This window comes from Cajanus cajan, chromosome 7, assembly GCF_000230855.2.
Source record: "Cajanus cajan strain Asha chromosome 7, NIPB_CcT2T_4, whole genome shotgun sequence".
Lineage (NCBI taxonomy): Eukaryota > Viridiplantae > Streptophyta > Magnoliopsida > Fabales > Fabaceae > Cajanus > Cajanus cajan.
Window position 1 is genome coordinate 979,872 of NC_138523.1, and position 20,840 is coordinate 1,000,711.

The following is a 20,840-nucleotide window of genomic DNA, read 5'->3' on the forward strand; positions in this document are numbered from 1 at the left end:
ATTTATCTTAATTTCTCATCATTAGACTGATTCTAGTGATTTAGTTGTAATGTCTAATTTATTCATAGTCGGGAACTTTATAGAATTATTTACCTTAATAATAAGAGGTCCTTCGCTTAAATATGTATATATCAGTTGCCCTTTTCCTTTTCTTTTTTTTTTTCTTTCAAGATTTGTATAACTGGAACTGATTGATCAATCATGCTTCTAAATTCTAACATGCCTTTAACTCATTTGGAGCATTTATATATAACTGGTATAAGAATTTGTCTTCCTTATTAGAACTCCCTTAATGTTGGAAACATACAAATCTAACATATTGACTCAACTTCCTTTTGAATCGTTGCTCTTTATTCATCGAAGCTTTTCTCCCTCTTAAATCATTATCTAGCTTTCAATTGGAGCATATGAACCCAAGTTACCAGGTATTCAATACTTGTACTACTAACTGCCAAACATGATTACTAGAAGCTTGGAAACAACAGCCACTGGCATTACCAAGACAAGTATTTGGAAATTATACTCTTCACCCGACCCACACTAATATTCTCAAATCCTTTACCCTTTTATGTATTATACTGATTTCTCCTTTCTTTCTATCAGCTAATAGCTGAATAATTTTCTCCATAAACACTTTTAAAAAATTTTAAAAAAAATCTATATTTTAAAATTAACTTTTCCACAATTAAAACTTAACTTTTAAAGAAACATAAGAAATTCTAGCCTGTGAATAAATTAATTTTAACTTTCCACTAAATACCCGTCTAAGTTACATCAAGAAAATGTAACACTAGGTGTCACTTAGTTGAATATTAGGTTCTAGAAAATATTCATATTGCTTGCTTACTGTCAATGCCATATTGTCATTGATCATTTTAATTATAAAATTTCTTATGAATGTTTGATTCAACTTATTTTAAAAAAAATAATCATGTTTTTATAAACTTCAAAAAAAATCCTTTAAAAAAGATTATTTCCTTCGATCCGATCTATTCTAGAGAAGCTCCTACCATCCAATCGCCTGTGCTCAATCTCTCTGAGCATGTGCAACCCTCACAAGATATCATCCAAGACTCGAAGTAACATAATTGTCAAGTAAACAGAAAATTTATAAATAAAAAAAATTAAAAAAAAAAAAAAAAAACGCTGTGTAATGTTATGGTGATTGAAGGTTAATATTCTTAACAAATATTGGGAAAAGTATGGCCCTGTAACCAACACCTAAAAATAACTACGATACAACAATCAGTTTGTAATGCAGCAGAACCTTGTACGTAGGAATATCACCTAAGAGCATGAGACCACCTGCTAAAAGTCTAACCACAGTTAAAACGAAACAATTTTTCATCATTGCCCAATTTGCAAAACAAATCTCCATCAGATAGTCTGTAGCTACAAACTTGATGTATGCTATACTGCATTTTTCTCAAATAGTCATTACTCAATTAAGCTGTTACCCACTCCAAATGTTAATACTAAATATCAGCAGCGTAAATCTGAGTTGAAAAACTGTCCCCAGTCGATTGATTGACCCATTCTTGCACAATCATGTAAATACCATGCTCAACATATAACCAAGAGTTACCACTTACTTTCAAATGCTCATTTTGTAAATCTTGCTTTGTATAGACTGAGATCAACGTACTCCACTGTCACCATTCTGCCATCAAAGCATCGTCCATGCAAACAATGTGCCGCTGAACAACAGGCTTCAGCCCTTCCATACTCCACAAAAATAGAACCCAGTTCAAATACATGACCATAAAGATCATTTTCCACATCCATGTCCTTCTGGGGACACACCAATTCTGAACTGGCATCTCGTTCAGAAAAGCCATCCTGAAATGCAGAAATTGTGTCTTTTGACTCCATATTGTCCCCCACCATCTTATTTTCTACATCCTCATCAATATCGTTAGCAACCATTTTATCATGAAATTCTGGCCCATCATCGGGTGTATCCTGTTGATCAGGACATTCTTGAATGATACTACAAGGTATGCTCCTACCGCCCACATCTTCAACTTCTGTCTCACTAACAATGTGTTCTCGACATGATTTATTGTCAAAAACTTCAGCATTTTCATCAAACTTAGCACTGCTACCACCATCAATTTTATCTCCTTCCAACTCTTTGTCATCATGGAATTCCTGCCCATTTGTTCCTTCAGATTTGGGGAAAGTAGCCTTGTCAGAAAAACTAGATTCTGTATTATTAGTAATACAGTTTCTGTCTTGAGAAACTTCAGAATCCACTTGGTCTATGACTTCACATTCTTTTAATTTGGTTGCTAAATTCTTGTCACTATTATGCTTGACTACATTAATTGATTTAACAGTCCCAAATCTGCAAGATAAAAAGTACTTCATACAATAAATGTTTATAAGTTATAAACTTCTAAATTGTGAATAATTCCAAAGGAAAAAATAAATACAAGCTTGATTTATGACCTTGCACATTCCAATCGTACATCATCCAAAATTTCTTCAATTCCCATGTCAGATAGAGACAAAATAGAGTCTGCTGCGAACTGTTCATGTTACACAAACAAAATTCAAAAAGTAATCATCAAAATATATAAAATCACTAACACTAATATTAAAAATAGAAACATCTATTTGACCCGAAGCATGTTGAGCAAGAGCCCAACCCAACAAAGATTTGAACAAGTCCAAAGCTCTTTTTCATATGAAAGACGACCAGGATCAAAATGTGGATTAAGTACAGGCAACTGGTCTGCTTGAAAATTGAAACTAAAAAACTGATTGAAATTGGATCAAGCCAAAGACCACAATCTAGAATGAATTAGGAACCCTTTTAGTGAATTGCTCTCTCAACTTCCCTCTGAATCAAGATGATTCAGATTCAATTATGAGAGGCAAGAACTCTAGTATATGCAGTATTTGCATTCGATCCATGGAATTCAAAATCTTCCTCTCCTACCCAATCTTCTAACACAGTTCCAAAACAGACCCTTCTCCCCACTTCTGTTATTTATTTCCCTCCTATTCACTGATTATTGTCTCAACTGCCTAACCGTCTATTTTGCTAGAACTGTGGTTAACAGTAACAGATGTTCTCTGATCTAATCCCTTACAGCCCCTCCATTCCTTCTAGACCTTCTTCATAGGAGGCCAAACAAAAACACATCATAATGCAATTTTCATTTTAACACTACAAGCATTAAAAATTGAACTCATATCAAATGAATCACTTTTTACCACAATTAAAATTCTTTTTACAGCTAACAGAGACACTTAAAAAAATAGAAAGGGAAAAAATGTCCACTGCAACTGAACGAAAATAATATAGCCAGTTAACCACATAAAAGCTAAATAAAAATTTTGTACCACATTTTTAATCTCTAGTACTTGTGTTGGCTTTCTGAGCAGTGACTTTGCATGGTCTGGAATCCCATAAGTTGGTGGTTCACCACCATTTTCCTGGAATATTTTTGTTCTTAAGAAAAAAATTGTGGATATAATTCAAAGGCAATCTGGGAATCATGTCCAAGAATCGAATAAGACTACAGGGTTGAGTAAATGGTGAAATTACCGAGGGTGATGCATCAGGCATAGCCTGAACAACTGTTAGTACTTCCCCTCCCAGCTTCATACCATTTAAACCCGCACAAGCTTTGATTGTAACAGAGTGGTCCACATACTGACACAATTTGCTAAAATCAGTGTTCAATAAAACAAAAAAGGAGACTACAACAGGAGAAAGAAAATAATACAAGTACCAAAACCCAACAAGAGTAAATAACAGTACACATATTGGCTTTCAGATTTTATTTTTTTCCATCTTAGAATTGAAAAGGATACTAAGAAGAAAAAATAACAGCTTTTGCAAGAGTTCATAACATAAGTTTTAGGAGAGAACCATAATATGCCCAAATTCATAAAAATTAATCAAATAACCAACCCATCAAGTTGTTTACATTTTGTACTTGAATTTAACTCTTTTAAAATGAGGGATGCACTTTAAAGGAAAAAGAGCTAAGTTATTGTTTAAGTCCACTAACTTGATTTTCTGATCAAATGTTATAACTCAGCACATTTTCCTTTATAGCACATTCCAAATTCTTAGCACATAATGGGCTTATCCTGCCAAAAGCCCACAAAATGGCTCAGCAAGTACTTTTTTCGAAGATGTGACAAACTAAGCTATACACATAAAATAAAACTACGAGAACATATGATAAACAAACCAAAAGCCAGCAGTTTAACTAAGTTAATTTTGATGAACTAGTTTGTCTGTTGGAATTACAAGGAATGATCAAATTGTTGATTTGTTTTCTCTAAAACCATTCAATTTGTTAAGAAAAAGGATCCACGAATCATCATCGTAATTGACAGAATCACTAAACTAGGGGAGAGAAAAGCTTCAAAAGGCAGAGACGTGGCTGTCTCTGCAGTGGAAGAAGATTTCTTACTCCAACACAACATTCCATCCCACCCTGGCAGGAGGAGTAAAAGTATTTCTTCTTTTCTTTGCATTGAATTTGTAAATACATTGATGAAAAGTACACAGCAGATAGAGGATTGTAGAAAATTTATATAGACAAAATTGAGAAGAAAAAAGTAATAAAAATGAAATCACAAAATACCTCACCAAAAACTCTCCATTTCTGATTTGTAATAGATAAGAATAAGAATTTACTAGTGGACCCATGAGCCATTTGGGCTTTGGTCAGATTGGTACATAGGCAGATAGGTGTAAATCAGACACTGCCATTGTACAAAAGATAAGAAAACTATTAAAAGATCAATAAGGAAGAAATGCAGCCTCACCTCGAGAAAAGCACATGATCCATTGACCTTGGTTTCAAAATGGTAAGCCTTCAAAGATCCAAACGCACCAGCAATCTCCATAAGCTAGAGAAGAAATTATAAAAAATATATAAGCCTTGATCACATGAAAGGTAATGCACATTTAGTAACTAGATGGAGCACCAAAAAACTAACTTAAAGATCACACAAAGTTCAATTTCAAAAAAGGACTGTATTTCTTAATAATTACCATCTCGGAAGAAAGATGATTCGAAATTCCACCAATGAAGATCTGCCACAACATAAAGATATAATCACTAGACAAACAATTAATTGAGCTAAGAATATAAAAGAAAGCATGTGATAATAATTAGCAAAGATAGTTGAATCACAATACCAAATAAAATTGACAACGTGTATGGGTTCCCTTACAAAGGTCAAAACCCAGAATACAGTTAAAGCTAGTAAGTCAAGAAACAATAACTGAACAGTCAACGTAACAGGCTAGAAGATCCTTCGAAGCCAAAAACAAGTTCTCCAAGAAATAGTACCAGGTTATTTTCTTGAAATGGCCCATGGTTACAAGTTTAACACAAGCAATAATTATAGCTAAAAAGCTAGACCAAGAAAGGATAAAGATATGAAATAAGCTCATTAGCTAAAAAAAAAAAATTAATTTAAACTAAAACAGTCAGATTAAGAAAAATGATCCCTTTAGCATTGAAGATATGTTCATTTTAAACATAAGTGATTAGCATGCAAAAACATGTCAAGAAAAAAGACATTTGTGAATGTGATACTCTAATAAATTAGGATGACGATAATAATAACAAGCCTTAACTTTTGGACTACGTGTGGTTTTGGTCCCCCAAGTGTTATTCAAGCCAATTAAGTCCCTCTATTAAGAAAATTTGGTTCCTTTATCAATTTTCTTTTACCTATAAAATCATCACACACTCATTTTCTACTCAATATGATCACAAGCTGAATCAATTAAATTGTTTTTAAACCTTGAACACAAAACTCATTAATGAACAAACCCAAATTAATAAAGAAATGTCTAACTTCTCCCTTTTCCAACCCTCATCTCAAATCCTAAAAAATCATTAGTTCACTAAATTTCTGACTTCTTAAACTAAAATTATTTCATGTCCCAACCCATCCCATCCCATCCCTTGCCCAGCCCTAGTAAGAAAATTTTGTAGAGTTCGGTGAAGCCGTAGACCCAAATTCAACAATATTCATTTTATTTATAACATGGAGCATCTTAGCTTAATTAGTCCAAAGTATATTCAAACGAGACAGACTAGCTGATGTTTTTCTCCAAAGCAGTTCCATGACAATGGGTTCATGAAATTTGTAATAAGCCTAAAGGGGGAGTTTATTGTTACCAGTATATCAGTACTCTACTGTCTTATCATCTTGCAATTTCTATCCCAACCATCCAACATGGGTATATATTAAAGCATACATGGGTCGTATTGCAGACTATTCACTTATCCTCCTCTATATGCTTCTCTTATAATAATTTTAAACAATTATATATCATTACATAAGAAATTAAATTAATATTTGAATATAATAAACTCGATCAAATATGTTTTGTATACATCTTTTACAGAATGCATACATAAACACATTTACCACAGTCAAACTTCACATTCCACTGAAACAGAATAATGAAGCCATGCAGAATGATTGTGTAAAGAGTTTGTGTGATTGAGTGATTCAACCATGCATATAAGAGAAAGGTGCAGGCTAAGTAGGAGTGTTCATCGGATCGGATTTACCTAACGAACCCGACAATGCAAACCCAACCAATTGAAATGGTTCATATCGGATTGGATATTGGTTCTTTTAACTTTAAATCCAAATCAAACTAATTATAATTGGTTTGGTTATTGGATTTATCTTTTCACCCAAACTAACCCGAACTAATCCAGTTGATTATTTTTAAATTTTTAGATTAATATATTTTAAACTAAAGCTTAAATTTTGCTTCAACTTTTATATTTTATTCTTTTTCATTTATTTAATTTTCTTATCAACGTATTAAATGTTATCAAATGACTCAATTTGGTTTGGTCATGTTTATTACGTAAATTTATTATATTTTAGGTAAAGAAATTAATGATTTATATAAAGTGATAACTATAAAAAAATTAAATATTTTAAAGAAAATAAATAATTAGTTATTATAAACTAGAGAATATTTCTATCTATATTAATATAAAATCAATAATAAGTGGAAATAAAAATTTGAAAAATATAATAATTATTTTTTAATCATGACCCAGTGGCCTGAATCAAACCAACCTGATTCTAATTGACTTGGTTGAGTTCAGATTGATCAAAAGAATTTTCAAATCTGAACCAAACCATAGTACCATACAATCAAATATAATTGGTTCAGATTTAATTTTACCCTAAACCTAAACCAATTCAAGCCGCATACACATATAAAAGTAAAATTATTGTTTTGCAGGCATACCTTGTGAGGTGAATCAATTACAACATCACTTATTGTGACAGCAGTATCATCCACTGCTCGCTCTGGTTCACCAGTCTGCATGAAAATAGCAATTGTCTGAAAACCTGCTACATGGATGATAACCACAATATACCTTAGAATAATAAAGCTAACAAAAGCATTAGCTTGCAATAATAATAACTTTTTGAGTCATAGAAGTAAGAAAAATTAAGATCAGTTGACATTAACCAAACTTTTTAGATAAAGAATGCGAGGAACACAAGTAACTGAACAAGCAAATGTGAAAACATAAAAGATCAGCCACCAATAGAAAATCCTGTGAACAACTTATATAAGAAATGAGCCAAATAAACTAAAATGAGTATCCGTCATCTAAGCAAGCACAATATTATACATTTAATTAAGGGAAGATATGGCTTTAGTTCCTATAATTTTGGTCAAACGTGATTAAGTTCCTTGTACTTTACTATTAATGCATTTGGTCCTCAAACTTTAAAAAATACATAGATTTAGTCCCTCTTAAAAAATAATGAATTCTTAAAGAAGAGGAACTTAATCCATGTGTTTTTTAGAGTTTGAGGACCAAGTTCATCAATATGGAAGTATAGGAAACATGGCCACGTTTGACTGAAAATACGGGTACTAAAAACACATTTTTCTGTTCAATTAATTTGTATTATTCTTTAGGGAAGCTGTTTCGTGTATACATACAATACATACATATCCTATGCTACATAAAAACCGCTTCTTCTTTCAGAGGTTAGAATCCAGAGAGGAACCCAAATATCAGAAACTGTCAAAGAACAGGATGCTTCTTTTTTTTTTTTTCCCAGGGGATTGAGGATAAAAGAAAAGGTAATTCAATTCAAGATGATTTTATCTTATAAATACTGCCAATTCACCAGTATTTACACATATCAAATCATAGAATATTATTCATAATCACATCAAATAATACCAAAAAACATAGCAAAAAAAAAAATATATCCCAAACAGTTAAATATTTTATTCTTTTAATGCAGTTCATGTGATGACTGAAGACCACCTTCACAGTATCAAAAGGGTCATTTAAATATAAAAATAAAATTAAATGAAGACATAAATTGAGGCCTCCATCTAAAAGAACCAAAATAATCCCATTTTTTGTTATGCAATTAAATAGTATGTGGCAACTCCCAGCAGAACAGTTCTGCTGCAAAATCAAGTGATCTTGTGATCATAAACAAAATGAACAGAATTACTATCAGACCGAATCACCCCTCAGCAATAAATTTATACAAGTATATTCAACCCACAAAGGATGCCATGTAAGGATCAAATACTAGAGAACTGCTTAAGACACTGTTCATTCCTTTAAGCTCGAGTAATACATAACATTAATGTATTAAAATTGACAACAGCAAGAAAAGAGCCATTTAGATTAATACGAGGACATACCCCTAATTTAGAAAGTTTCTACTTTAAGCAATGTCTGATGTATGTCAAGTGATAAATGTCAATGCACATAAAATTTTACGTGAAAGGGGATTAGATACCAAGTAAAGAATGGTGAATACACTTTGCCCTTTAATAGGTAAGATACACCATATCTAAATCAAGGATGACATGTTTTCAGCACGCAAAATAACCCAAATTTTCAAGCCTAGGGATATTGGAAATGAAGATAAATCAGGATCCCAAGGAAAAGTACAAAGCAGGCACTGGAACCGAGAGTGACATAAGAAACTCAGAAATAACTTGCAACCCATAGCACTTACATGCTGAACTCGATATAACAAACAAAGCATGAGATCATAAATAGCATTGTCAGAGCAGCCTAGAACAATAACCCTGAAACATTTGCCAGCTAAATCCTGGTAACGCATCAAACGTGCCAAAACACCTGGAAGTCTTCTTAATTAGGAGTCAGCTTCATCACCATCCAGAATGTGTATTACGAAATACCCCATATAAACATCCTATTTAAAAGATTCCAATACTAGGGTCAGAAAATATCTCATAAAATGGAACAAGCAGATCACTCCATGTGAATTAAAAAGCTCTTGAAGCTACAGAAGCAGTTTCTAGCATTTGGTTGTGAACAATATGAATTTATTGTCCAAATGTCCAAGAAACCTATCACTAAATATGCCATGAAACAAAATTCCAAGTTTATAAAGTACACCCTCACCAGCATTACCCAGAGGATTGGAATAGTCTTTCAGGGTAAGTAGAGATTTAGGCTGAGGACAAGACAGCCTAAAATAGTTAGGACTAACTGACACAAGATTCTTCAGTGACAACAAAATTAAACTAAGTTTTTTCCCTTGATTATAATTTTCTTATTTATAATATTTTTTATGTATGACCCAAAATTAGGATCTAATACTCTTGTTACATTCTTCAAACATAAGTTCACAAAACAAAATTTATTTGCAAACAAGTGTAATATTACCCTCCTTTTGGTTTATTTTTATGAGTATATCCATGGGAAAAAAATCCAGCAGGATAACAACACACAAGGATCACAGTTATCCTCTCAACTAAAATGTGCATAATGACAAATACTTCAATAACATGATAGATACCAATTAGGGTCACCAGTTTTCTTCAGAGAATGGAAATTATCAAACTAATTTATAGTGAACCATTGACACATAAGAAACATATGCATGAAATTTTTATTTTGGATAGAGAATATGCATGAAATAAAAGTACATTTACCTCTATTGCTAAGCAAACATTTAAAGAATTTAATTTTCTAATGTTACTGAATTATACACTGGCCAGTTACAAGAGATTCAATTGTCTATAATTCTGTATTATTTATATGATCAAATACCTGTACTTAACATGATTAATACTAATAAATTGTTGTAAATTCATAATCTTCACAATGCCACCTAGGGTCTATTTGGTTCAAAGGAGGGGTGGGGAGAGATTTTAATGGAGAAGGAAAGGGTAGGGAGGGGAGGGAAGGAGTTGGAAATTTTGTTTGGTTGGGAGAAACAAGAGACGGAAGGTAACTCTTTTCTTGTTTGGTTCATAAAGGGAGAGGAGGGATTTTAAAAACCAATTTACCTTTGTATCCTTATAATTTTAAATTTAAAAACATAACAAGGATATTTCAGACATTATACTACAACTGTTTTGAAATCCTTCCCCTCCCCTCCAAATCCCCTCCCTTCCATTCCCTTCCAACCAAACACTATGCTAAGAAACAGTAAACAATCTGTGCAGCAACCAGGTCAGAAACAATAAATGGTAATTTTTGTATTCTAAAGTGTGCACCTCCCATCCAATAACACTTTTTAATTTTTGGCAACCACTGGGTGTATCCTTAAACTTTTGAGTACCTTTTTATGGTCTGTTATAAATATTGTCAACATTAGGAGGCAAAGATTTTGTGGCAGGGTGCTGTTTATGCATTGTTTGGAGCATTTGGTTGGAGTAGAATTCTATTTGGTTACATATTTTAAGAAAAATAAAATAGGAATAACTAAAAAAGTCATAACTTGGTTGCATTTTCAATCAAAGAAACTTGAGACAACATACACTAAAAAAATATTTATTTTTAGATTCTCATATGAAACATTCAACTTAAATCTAGAGCACACAAACAAGAAAATGCAATGAGATTTTATACATGCTCAGCCTAGGCATCTTTCTTTATGGACAGAAAGTAGGCAGAATTACAGAAAAGGTTATTTCTACGAAAACCTGATTGACTGACTAATCTAACAACATTATGATTACAAAAACATCAAAAGTTAACATTAAGTATGTACTATGTACTACTCATTAAATAAGGGGATACAACCTTTGCCAGATGCGCAATAACTTAAATCATCCCTACATTTCAGTTATGATGGGAAGGTCAGTAATGGGAATAAAATAGTTTGTTTCAATACACCTACGAATTGATTTGAAGTTGAAAGTGGAAACAAATTAATTACATATTACCCATAGCACATAACCTTCATAAAGAGCCAAGTCTTGAAATTTATACATTTTAAAACATCTCAAATCAGAAAAGTAAAGCCTTTTCTAAGAAATGCATACCATTAATCTGGGTCATTTAAACTGCATTTTGGTAACCAACAATGATAATTACCAACAATTTCTAAAAACTGTACAGTTCTCTGCAGTATGACAACATACAATCCAATGATTCATTGATAAACACCAGTCTTTACACAATATCTGATAGACCCCCTAGAACTAGGGCAATGCAGTTCAGCATGGTGAATATTCAATTGTAGCATAACAGAATGTCCATCTAGCAGTAAAAAATGAGAGAAGAGGGAATTTGGCTTGGAGGAATGAGATAGGTGAAGAGCAGAATGAGGAGTTAAGCAAGAAATTGTTTAATAGTTTAGATAGGTGCAGGGAGGCAGGATGACCCTCGTAAATATGTATGTGCTTCTATATTTTCTTTCTCTTAGTGTAACAAAGTCAGTTTTCCCTATTATGAGGAGCTATACTCTGTTGCTTCTCATAAAAGTAAAAATCAGTTCCTATTGATATCTCAAATTCCAACATTTGATTCTTCACAGTTTGAGGAAAAGAAAAACAGCTAGAAGTTACAAAACTTGTCAATAGAGTTTTAAAATGTTAAATAAATGAAATCAGCGGGATATAGGAGTCAAGCAGTGAAAAGTAAAACATCTCCAGCATCAATCATAAAATATTTAATCCAAGATGGATACAACAAGGGTCAGATGCATGCAACAAGCTTTTGACATCACCAAAGAAAGATCTTATTCAATTTTTGCTTCCCTACAATTTTGACAGATTTTGAAATAGAAAGGTAGAGACTTTGCAAAGAAATTCATGCTACAAATCTAGGTCCTCTAAGATCCATTACGATTGTAAGTGCAGTTTTGGTAACAAATGGATATTTACAACACATTACCATACAAGAAAAATATCTAACAATTATAGAAAATCTAAGCAAATATTTGTATTTCATTCATAAATGCACTTACAATAGGCATAAAGCCTTTTTTTATATTTTCCATCCCACAGACAAACTACCAAGTATCTATTAAAGGAAGTAAAATTAGTGTAACACAAACATATAAATTAGGCATAGAGGCTACATATATTCCGTTCCCCTTTTAAATAGGCAATAGTTTTCTTTGGATTAAAAATAACCATATAGTTTCAGAAAATTTCACAACCTCATTCATTAAAGGATTAATTGTCCATTTAACATTTTAAACAAAAAATATTGAAAATTGATCATGTCATAAAATTCAAGAAACCTACAGATATAAACAAAAGTATAGAAGAATGCACAATCATAATAAATGGAATCTTTTCAAATAGAAACATCTCTATCTTCATTCATCACAGCATCAATAAGTAAACCAAATTCAAACAAAAATCTAAAAAGATTTGTCAATTAAAAGCAGGTACGAGTAAGCAAAGTAAGTGGTAAGAGTAATACAACTTTCATCAAAAAGTTCTCTATAAATGGTTGCATAGTTTTTTTGAGTAAATCAACAGCATTTTGGTAGAGAAAATATTAGAATGTAATATAAGTAAAAATAAAAAAAGAATTCACGAAGACAAAAATTTCAAACACTTTAACAGGCTAACAGCAATTATATTAATAGTTATAGTTATAGTTATATGAAACAAATGAAAGAATGAATGGATGGATAAGGTTTTCATTCTTACTGCAACTTCAACATAGTCTTTCGGGCGTCTAATTTTCACAATGGAGCCAAACAGTGTACTGCCATCAAAAGAAAGAGCAGATGATGCATCCTCAGCTGTAAGGAATTCTATAAGTGCTTGCCCCCTATCCTTATGCAACTGCAGCAAAGATATGCAAGAACAAATTCAAACCCATTGCTTCATAAGAGGGGGATAAAATTAAATTTTCATATTTTGTACTACAAACTCACAATACAGCTGATGCATGGTTGAGCTTGCTGGATATGATTTACACGGGCAGAAAGCAAGAGGTTATTGAAACAATCCATCACAGCTTTCTCAGATGCAGAAGCAGGTATATTCTCCAGATAAAGCCTTCTCATAGGCCGGGTAGCTTGTGTCAATTGAACAGAATCAATGTTGGTATTCTTCCCTGTTGATACATCACTCAGAAAAGATACAGGCAGAGGCTTCACGAGGGCTAGATCAAGAGAATTAGTTGAAACCACATCATGCGTGTTGGAAAACACAGCACAAGTTGATAATAAAAAACTTGAAGAAACAACAGCAGGAGAAAGATTATTTGTCCCTGCAGGGGGAAGATCCCATCCAGCACGTTTCTTCTCAAGAGAATGCTTAGATGGTGAAGGAGTCTTAACAGCAGCTTCACTTTTCCTTTTCCTTGGTGAATACCCACCAAGTCCACTTGTAGAGCTACTATGTCGATGATGATGACTACTTGAACCATTAGTTGATACTCTATTTCGATCAATATCAGGATGCTTTTTTCTAGAACTATCTTTCAGGGAATGCATAGTCAACTCTTTACGTTCTCCATCTTGATAAGTACGTTTTTGCTCCCTTGGTGAAAATGAAGGGGACTTTCTATCCTCGCGCTCTCGACTTCTTGAACGTCTCCTCTTTGCTGTTAATTCTCCATAATGTGACTTCACCTTTTCCCGCCTCTCCTTGTGCATGTTATGATGTTTCATAGCATCGTGTTTTATTGGTATATTCCTGTCTTGAGTTTCATCATCTCCATTTCGGTATTTTCTCTTTGTTTCCCTTTCATATTTTGCTCTACCCTCTGCATGTCTACTATCCCTATCCGATTCTCTATAATGCTTCTTTTCAGGAGCTTCTTCAGAGTCATTGCTTAACCACTTTTTCATTTTCCACCGATTATCTCTATCTCTGTCATGCCTCTTTTCAGTAACATACTCGTTAGGATTCTCATCCTCTCCAATGTGGCTCTTTCTCTTTATTTTCCTTTCAGATTTTGTTCTATTTGCTTCTGCATAACCATCCTTATTTACTGAACCTCTTGAATGCTTATTTCCAGCTTTATACTCAGAAGTATCATGAATTCGCTCATTTTTTCTATAACCAAAAAACTCTTTTTCAGTCTTTTCTTTGGTTATCCTGCCTTTATTATTTAATCCAGCACTTGATTTAGTTTCTAAAATATGGTTTGCTCTACTTTTCCCTTCGGTTAAATCATCTACCTTTACATAGGTGCTTTCAACCTTCTTTCTAGAACTTACTTTCACTAGTTCCTCCGTAGCATGTTTCTCCATGCCAAAGGATGCACTTTTATCATGTTTATAGATTCTGGCAGGCTCAAAATGATCAGAAATCTTCTCTGAAGAACATCCACGTGCGGGGTCTTTTACATTTTCAAGCAGTTCTCTGTTTCTTCTTCTAAGCATAATCTCTTCAAAACTAAATGGCCTTGTACGGGCTGCACTCTCTTCATCACAATTATCCTCAGAAAGCCTATTACTTTTTCCATGCTTCTGCTTCGAATGATTAGATTTTCTCATCTTGTATGGAGCAAAACCAATTATGTCCCTACTAAGAGATTAATGATAGCATCAGTGAAATACCATGCTGAAATCTTCAAATTAAAACTATCAAAAGATAGATTATACTGTTCCTGAGCTAGCCAAAAAAGGAAATACAATGAGATCACAACCTCAAACATGCATCCATATGTAAAATTCATTCAACTAAATAAAAAACAGAAAGCCCTTTTCAAGCATTAACATATTCGTTGATTTCCTCCAATTATGCTATGAAGAAATTATTAACCACAGAATGAATATAATATGGGTCACGCTCCTCTAAAGTGAGCATCCCAATTTAGAGATTAATCCCAGTCATTGATAAGAAAATCAATAGTTGCTGTTACATGCACATTCATAAGCTAGAATTAGCTTATGCACAAGTTAAAATTAGCCTTAGGAGAAGCTGAATGTGAGAGCTTCTACAAATTAGATGGAGAGAAACTCATTTCATTTTACCTTATTATATTCTTCTATAAGTCTTTATGCAAAAATTTAATTTATCCAAACAGGGCCATAACATATATGCATTTGTTCCTTACATGGATCCAGTCTCTAAAAAGATGTATTTAGGCAAATTAGCAGCCAAGTTGATTGGCAGATCTAAACTCCAGATGATGATTTTGTTGACAGTAATGCAAAATGCATAATACACAATGAATGAACCTAAGTTAACTTTAGAAGAATAAAACCATATAAAAGAAAAGTACATTGCACCAAGTGCAAACTTTTGAAGAAAGACTAAATTTACCTTAGAATGTGGATTTGGACATGATTCTATAGAACTGGCTTATAAGGTAAGTATAGCCCCTCAGTTTTATACTCTATTTTGGCATAATCTCTAATTGATGTGGGGCTTGAGTTTTATTCCAATAATTTGGTACATTGCATAAAGGGCCAGTTTGTTTCAAAGTTTAGAATTGATTTTGATATATTAATTTAAACCATTGAATGTAATCGGGATCTGTGTACAAATTAATTTCAGACTTTCAGTCATAAATTTTATATTGAAAAGCGAGCCACAGTGAGAGTAATTAGTTTAGAGTGCCACCCAAACAAGTACAAAGAACGATACAACAACATAGACCAAAGCTTTTTGCTTCTAAGAATGTGGATTTGAATCTAAATCAACCTCACAAAATTAGCTTGAAAGGTAAGGGTCATCCCTTACTTATATACTTTATCATGACCTTTATCTCTAGTCGATAGATGATTTAGATTTTTCCTAATACAACCCTTTACACCAGCCCAACAATATGAGTTTAGAGCACAGATAAATGGTAGGTAGCCTTTCGATGGATTTAGAATTGGCTTTGATACCATCTTAAAATGTGGATTTGGACCTAACTCAACCTTACAAAACCGACTTATAAGATGAGTGTTATCCCCTACTTATAAACTCTATGTCAGTCTTATCTCTAGTCAATATGGGACTTGAGATCTTCCCAATATTCCCACACAAGATGGGTGATCAACTACATGTATCAAATAATATTATTTTTAGGAGGTGGCAAATCAATCCATTTATTCATTATCCATCCGATCCATCCACATATAAATTCATCCAATTCATCCATTATAATAAAAATAAATAATGAATCGGATATAATCCATCCATTTAATTTTATGGATGATTAGTGATCCATCCACTACATTTTCAAAATCCATTGGATTACAATATGAGATGTTTATTGAATTGGGATTTTAAAATACTATTTTGACATAAAAAAAAAAGTCTTGTAAATTTTTGAAAAATTATATAAGAATATAATGACTTACAAAGAAAAAAGAGATATAAAATATTTCAAAAATAAAAATTATTTAACTTTTAAAACGTTACTTTTATGGATGGATTAGACATCCATCCATGAAAAATTTGTTAATGGATGGATTGGATGGATTTTTCGCTTTAAATGGATTGGATAGATTGGATTTTTTATGTGAATTTTTAATAGATCTAAATAGATTAATGGATTTTTTTTTTTTTCCAATCCATTATGACTTGCCTAAAAAATCATCCGATCCATCCATTTGTTACCCCTAATCATTTTATATACTTCTAATGGTTTCACTTAGAATTCTCTTGGTCTTTCACTTAGAATTCTCTTGGATAAATGGTAGGTGGCCTTTCAATAGATATAGGATTGGCTTTGATATCATCTTAAAATATAGATTTAGACCTAATTTAACCTTACAAAACTGGCTTGTAAAATGAGGGATATCCCCCACTTATAAACTCTATCTTGGTCTTATATCTAGTCAATTTGGGACTTGGATTTTTCCCAATATTCCCACACAAAATGGGTGATCAGCTACATGTATCAAATGATATCATTATATATACTTCTACTGGTTTCACTTAGAATTCTCTTGGTCTTTCCTCTACCTCTAACTACTAAGATATCCTCCATACAACATAGCTAGTCTTGCAATAAAAATATTCTTTTAGCTTAAAAGACATTTTTCTATAATCCTATTTGTATCACAAATAACACTTAACCATTCCTTCATTTCATCCACCCAGCTTGAGTCCCATTATTCATATCACCCCCTCCTCCATCACTTTATATTGTAGATCCAAGATCCTTAAATCGTGTGATGGGTGTATGATCTCAAATTTTCACCTTCAAGCCGATGCTATCACATTTCTTCTTGAACTTGCATTTCATATACTCTGTTTTATTTCTACATACAGAAGAAATGTCATGCTATTGCAAAGCTTCACTTTATGACCCCCTACTTTAACATTTATTCCCTCTCTCTCAACCCTCACACGGTCCCACTAGAAAAATATCATATGTAAAACGCATTCATTAAGGCATTTCCTCCTGGATATGTTAAGTAAGAAGGACCAACACCAAGGTAAAAAGATAAAGGCTCAAGGTTGACCTACAAAAATCTAGACAGCCTAACAAGCTAAAATATCCTGGTTTCATTTACCTTTGCCAAGTAATTGAACAGCTTCACAAATAATAACCCCAAAAGTAGCAAGAACTCTGCCACTACCCAAGTAATGTCATGATGTCCAAGACTCCAAAAGTTTAGAAGTACAGAATCAAACTTGAACCATATCCGTCTGTTTGGGAGTTGGGTTTTGGAATGGAATGGAGGGGGGGTTAGTTTTTAGTAAATTCTCTAATTTGACATTTTTTTAAAATGAAAGAAATAAATAATAGATTGGCATAAACTTAATTTTCTAATGCTTTATTTATTTTAATAAATATTACATAAATATCTTAATTTAAAAACTAAAAATTTGGTCTCCATTGTCTTCCCCTTCAAAATTCAACTCCCAAACAGTTCATAATGGATGGGAGTGCTTAGCATTCTAATACAACAACTACAAAAGTCATATCCCACTAGGTGAGATCAACTATATGAATCATTAGACGTCTTTGGACTCAGTTAAGAAACATAGAATTTTAATAAATAATTATTATATTTTTTGAACTGTAACCATTGACAAAATCAACATCCTCGAGTGCATGGATCAATTTGCAGATGGCTTTTTTTTGGGTGATTTTTGCACATGGTTAAACAACTCGTGGTCTCGAATTCAATTCTTCTCGTCTCATACCGAAATTGACAACATCAACATAAATGGGCTTGTGATTAACAGTACTACATTCTTTCGTTTTCATTTATCATTTTTAAATCAATTTCTCACATTCTCATCCACTCCAAGTCCCTCATTTGAAACACCTTGAAAATACTTATATTATACATACTCAGAAAGCACATAAATGCTAGTATTTACCACTTGGAAATTGAAGTTACACTTGCACGAGCATTTTTTTTTCTTTCAAAAATCTAGCCTATGAATTATGATCTTAATATGCTAAATTGCAACTACATTCCTCCTCAATTCCGTAAACTAGAGTTAGTGCTTCCCTCTAAAACCCGCGATACCTTTCAAATCCCATAACCTAAATCAAAGGCACTTTACTTCATCAGCAACGTATAACCAAAACCTAATATTGGAAAATGAAAAATGCTACCGCGCAACGAGATGACGAAGAGAGAGAACCTGGAGAGAGAAGAGTAAAGGTGCTGTGGTTGGCGACGGCGATGGCGGCGGCGAAGAGAGTGAGAACGAAACGTGAGAAGAGTGAGGGTTATCTATATAATCTACGCAATGCATAGTATTCCCTCGTTTCACTTCATCTTCTCCTTTTATTTCTGAAATTAAAACTGATATATAAACATGCCCACATATTTTGGATTTTATTTTTTAAGTTTAATATTTTTAAGCTAAATAATATTTTTTTCTCTTATTTTAGTTAATATACAATTTTAATCTCATATATTCAAATAGAAATATTTAGTTCTTTAACTTTAAAAATATATTATTTTAATTAACTAAATTAATAAATATAAATAATATTATTAAATTTATTTTAATAATATTATTAAAATACATTTATATTTTTTCTGACAAAAAAATACATTTATTTGATATAGTTATTAAAATGAAATAAATAATAATATTAAATAAATTTATTTTACTAACATTATTAAATAACATTTTATTTTAATATATTTAAATAAGACTATAAAATCACTTTATTTATTTAATTTTATTTTAATAATGTTGTTTAAATAAATTTATTTTAATAATATCATTACACAATATTATTTATCAAAATAAATTTATTTATTTATTTTATTTTTCATTTTAATAAATTTTTTTGTTAATCAAATAATTTTTTACACTACTTTTCATTAATTAATTAAAAATTAATTTAAGTTAAATAACATTTTTATATCACTAATTAATATTAAAATTTAATGGTTAATGTTTAAAATTAACTCTCATGCTAAATTAATAATGAGATCAAAATTATGTATTTTAGAATAAAGAGACTAAATATATCTTATTTTTTAAGATATGGGACCAATATTTTATATCGATAAAAATAAAAAGATATAAAATATAATTTGACTTATTTTTTCCTTTTCCATAACAAACTTATGATTTGTACCAAAGAAAAATAATAAACTTATAATAATTTATAATTCCTAGACAATAAAAAATAGGCTATTATTATGTAGATGACTTTATTAACTTTTATAAATAACTAAAAAATCTTATTAATGGAATCGTAATTGATTTTATTTTAAAGAGATTTGTAATTAATTAATGGTATAAAATTATTTTTCACAATAAATATTTATATTTCAAGAATAATTCTACCTAAATTTATTTAACTCGATAACACATGTTTTATATCAAAATTTAACGATTTAATCATTAAATTTAAAGTTTTTAATGCAGATTTGATCTGTACATTAAGAATTTTAAATTTAATTATTAGATAGTTGAAATTTAATGTAAAACATTAGTTATTAAAGGGAGTAAGACTAAGAAAATTTATTCTTAAAGTAAATAGATTCCTCCTTTTTCTTTTATATATATATATATATATATATATATTTACTAAGTGTTACACCGCTCAATAACTTTATATTAAATGTGAATTTTGAAAATCTAACCATTAGATTGAAAGTTCATATCTCTTAGATCATATATATCAAATTTTATATTAATCTAAGATGATTTGATACTTCATTCTCATAAAACAAAATTGACGTAATATATACATTTCAAAATATACTAAAATATGAACATTTTGATTACCTTCAAGTTATTGTTCAATTTTAACAAAATTTGACATATATGATCTAAGAGATATGAACTTTCAATCTAACGGTTGAATTTTCAAAATTCACATTTAATATAAAGTTATTAAGTGGTGTAACACTTAGTAAAAGTTACACCGGTGTCGTTTGAACCCTCCTCATATATATATATATATATATATATATATATATATATATATATATATATATATATATATATATATATATATATATATATATATATATATATATATATACTATCATTACATTGTTAGAAAATGTATTATTCATTGTATTATAAATCAAAATTGTTTTTAAACTAAATGATAAATTTTTCTTTTAAAATTGTTCTTTGTCTTGATAACTAGTATCTTAAAAAATGAGTTTAACTGATTTGTATCATTAATATAGCAATTATTTTGGTACTGGTAAATCATTTTCAAATTAGT

At 31.3% G+C, this 20,840-nt stretch overlaps 1 protein-coding gene across 3 annotated transcripts; it reads right to left on the reverse strand.

Moving 5' to 3' along the window:
- Positions 1 to 1,129: 1,129 nt before the first annotated feature.
- LOC109806825 (RNA-binding (RRM/RBD/RNP motifs) family protein) lies at positions 1,130 to 18,923 on the reverse strand. 3 transcript variants are annotated; one of them, XM_020369337.3, is made up of 10 exons: positions 18,779 to 18,923; positions 13,159 to 14,758; positions 12,929 to 13,066; positions 7,265 to 7,339; positions 5,024 to 5,065; positions 4,795 to 4,878; positions 3,557 to 3,664; positions 3,352 to 3,444; positions 2,452 to 2,531; positions 1,130 to 2,347 (listed from the first exon to the last, which is right to left on the reverse strand). In XM_020369337.3, exons 2-10 carry the CDS (start codon positions 14,728 to 14,730, stop codon positions 1,603 to 1,605), a joined length of 2,937 nt encoding a protein of 978 aa, XP_020224926.1. In that variant the 5' UTR covers positions 14,731 to 14,758; positions 18,779 to 18,923; the 3' UTR covers positions 1,130 to 1,602. The 3 variants fall into 3 exon arrangements, with proteins under 3 accessions (XP_020224926.1, XP_020224927.1, XP_020224928.1); XM_020369338.3 differs by having other exon boundaries at positions 13,159 to 14,761; XM_020369339.3 differs by having other exon boundaries at positions 13,159 to 14,843; positions 18,779 to 18,922.
- Positions 18,924 to 20,840: the final 1,917 nt, after the last annotated feature.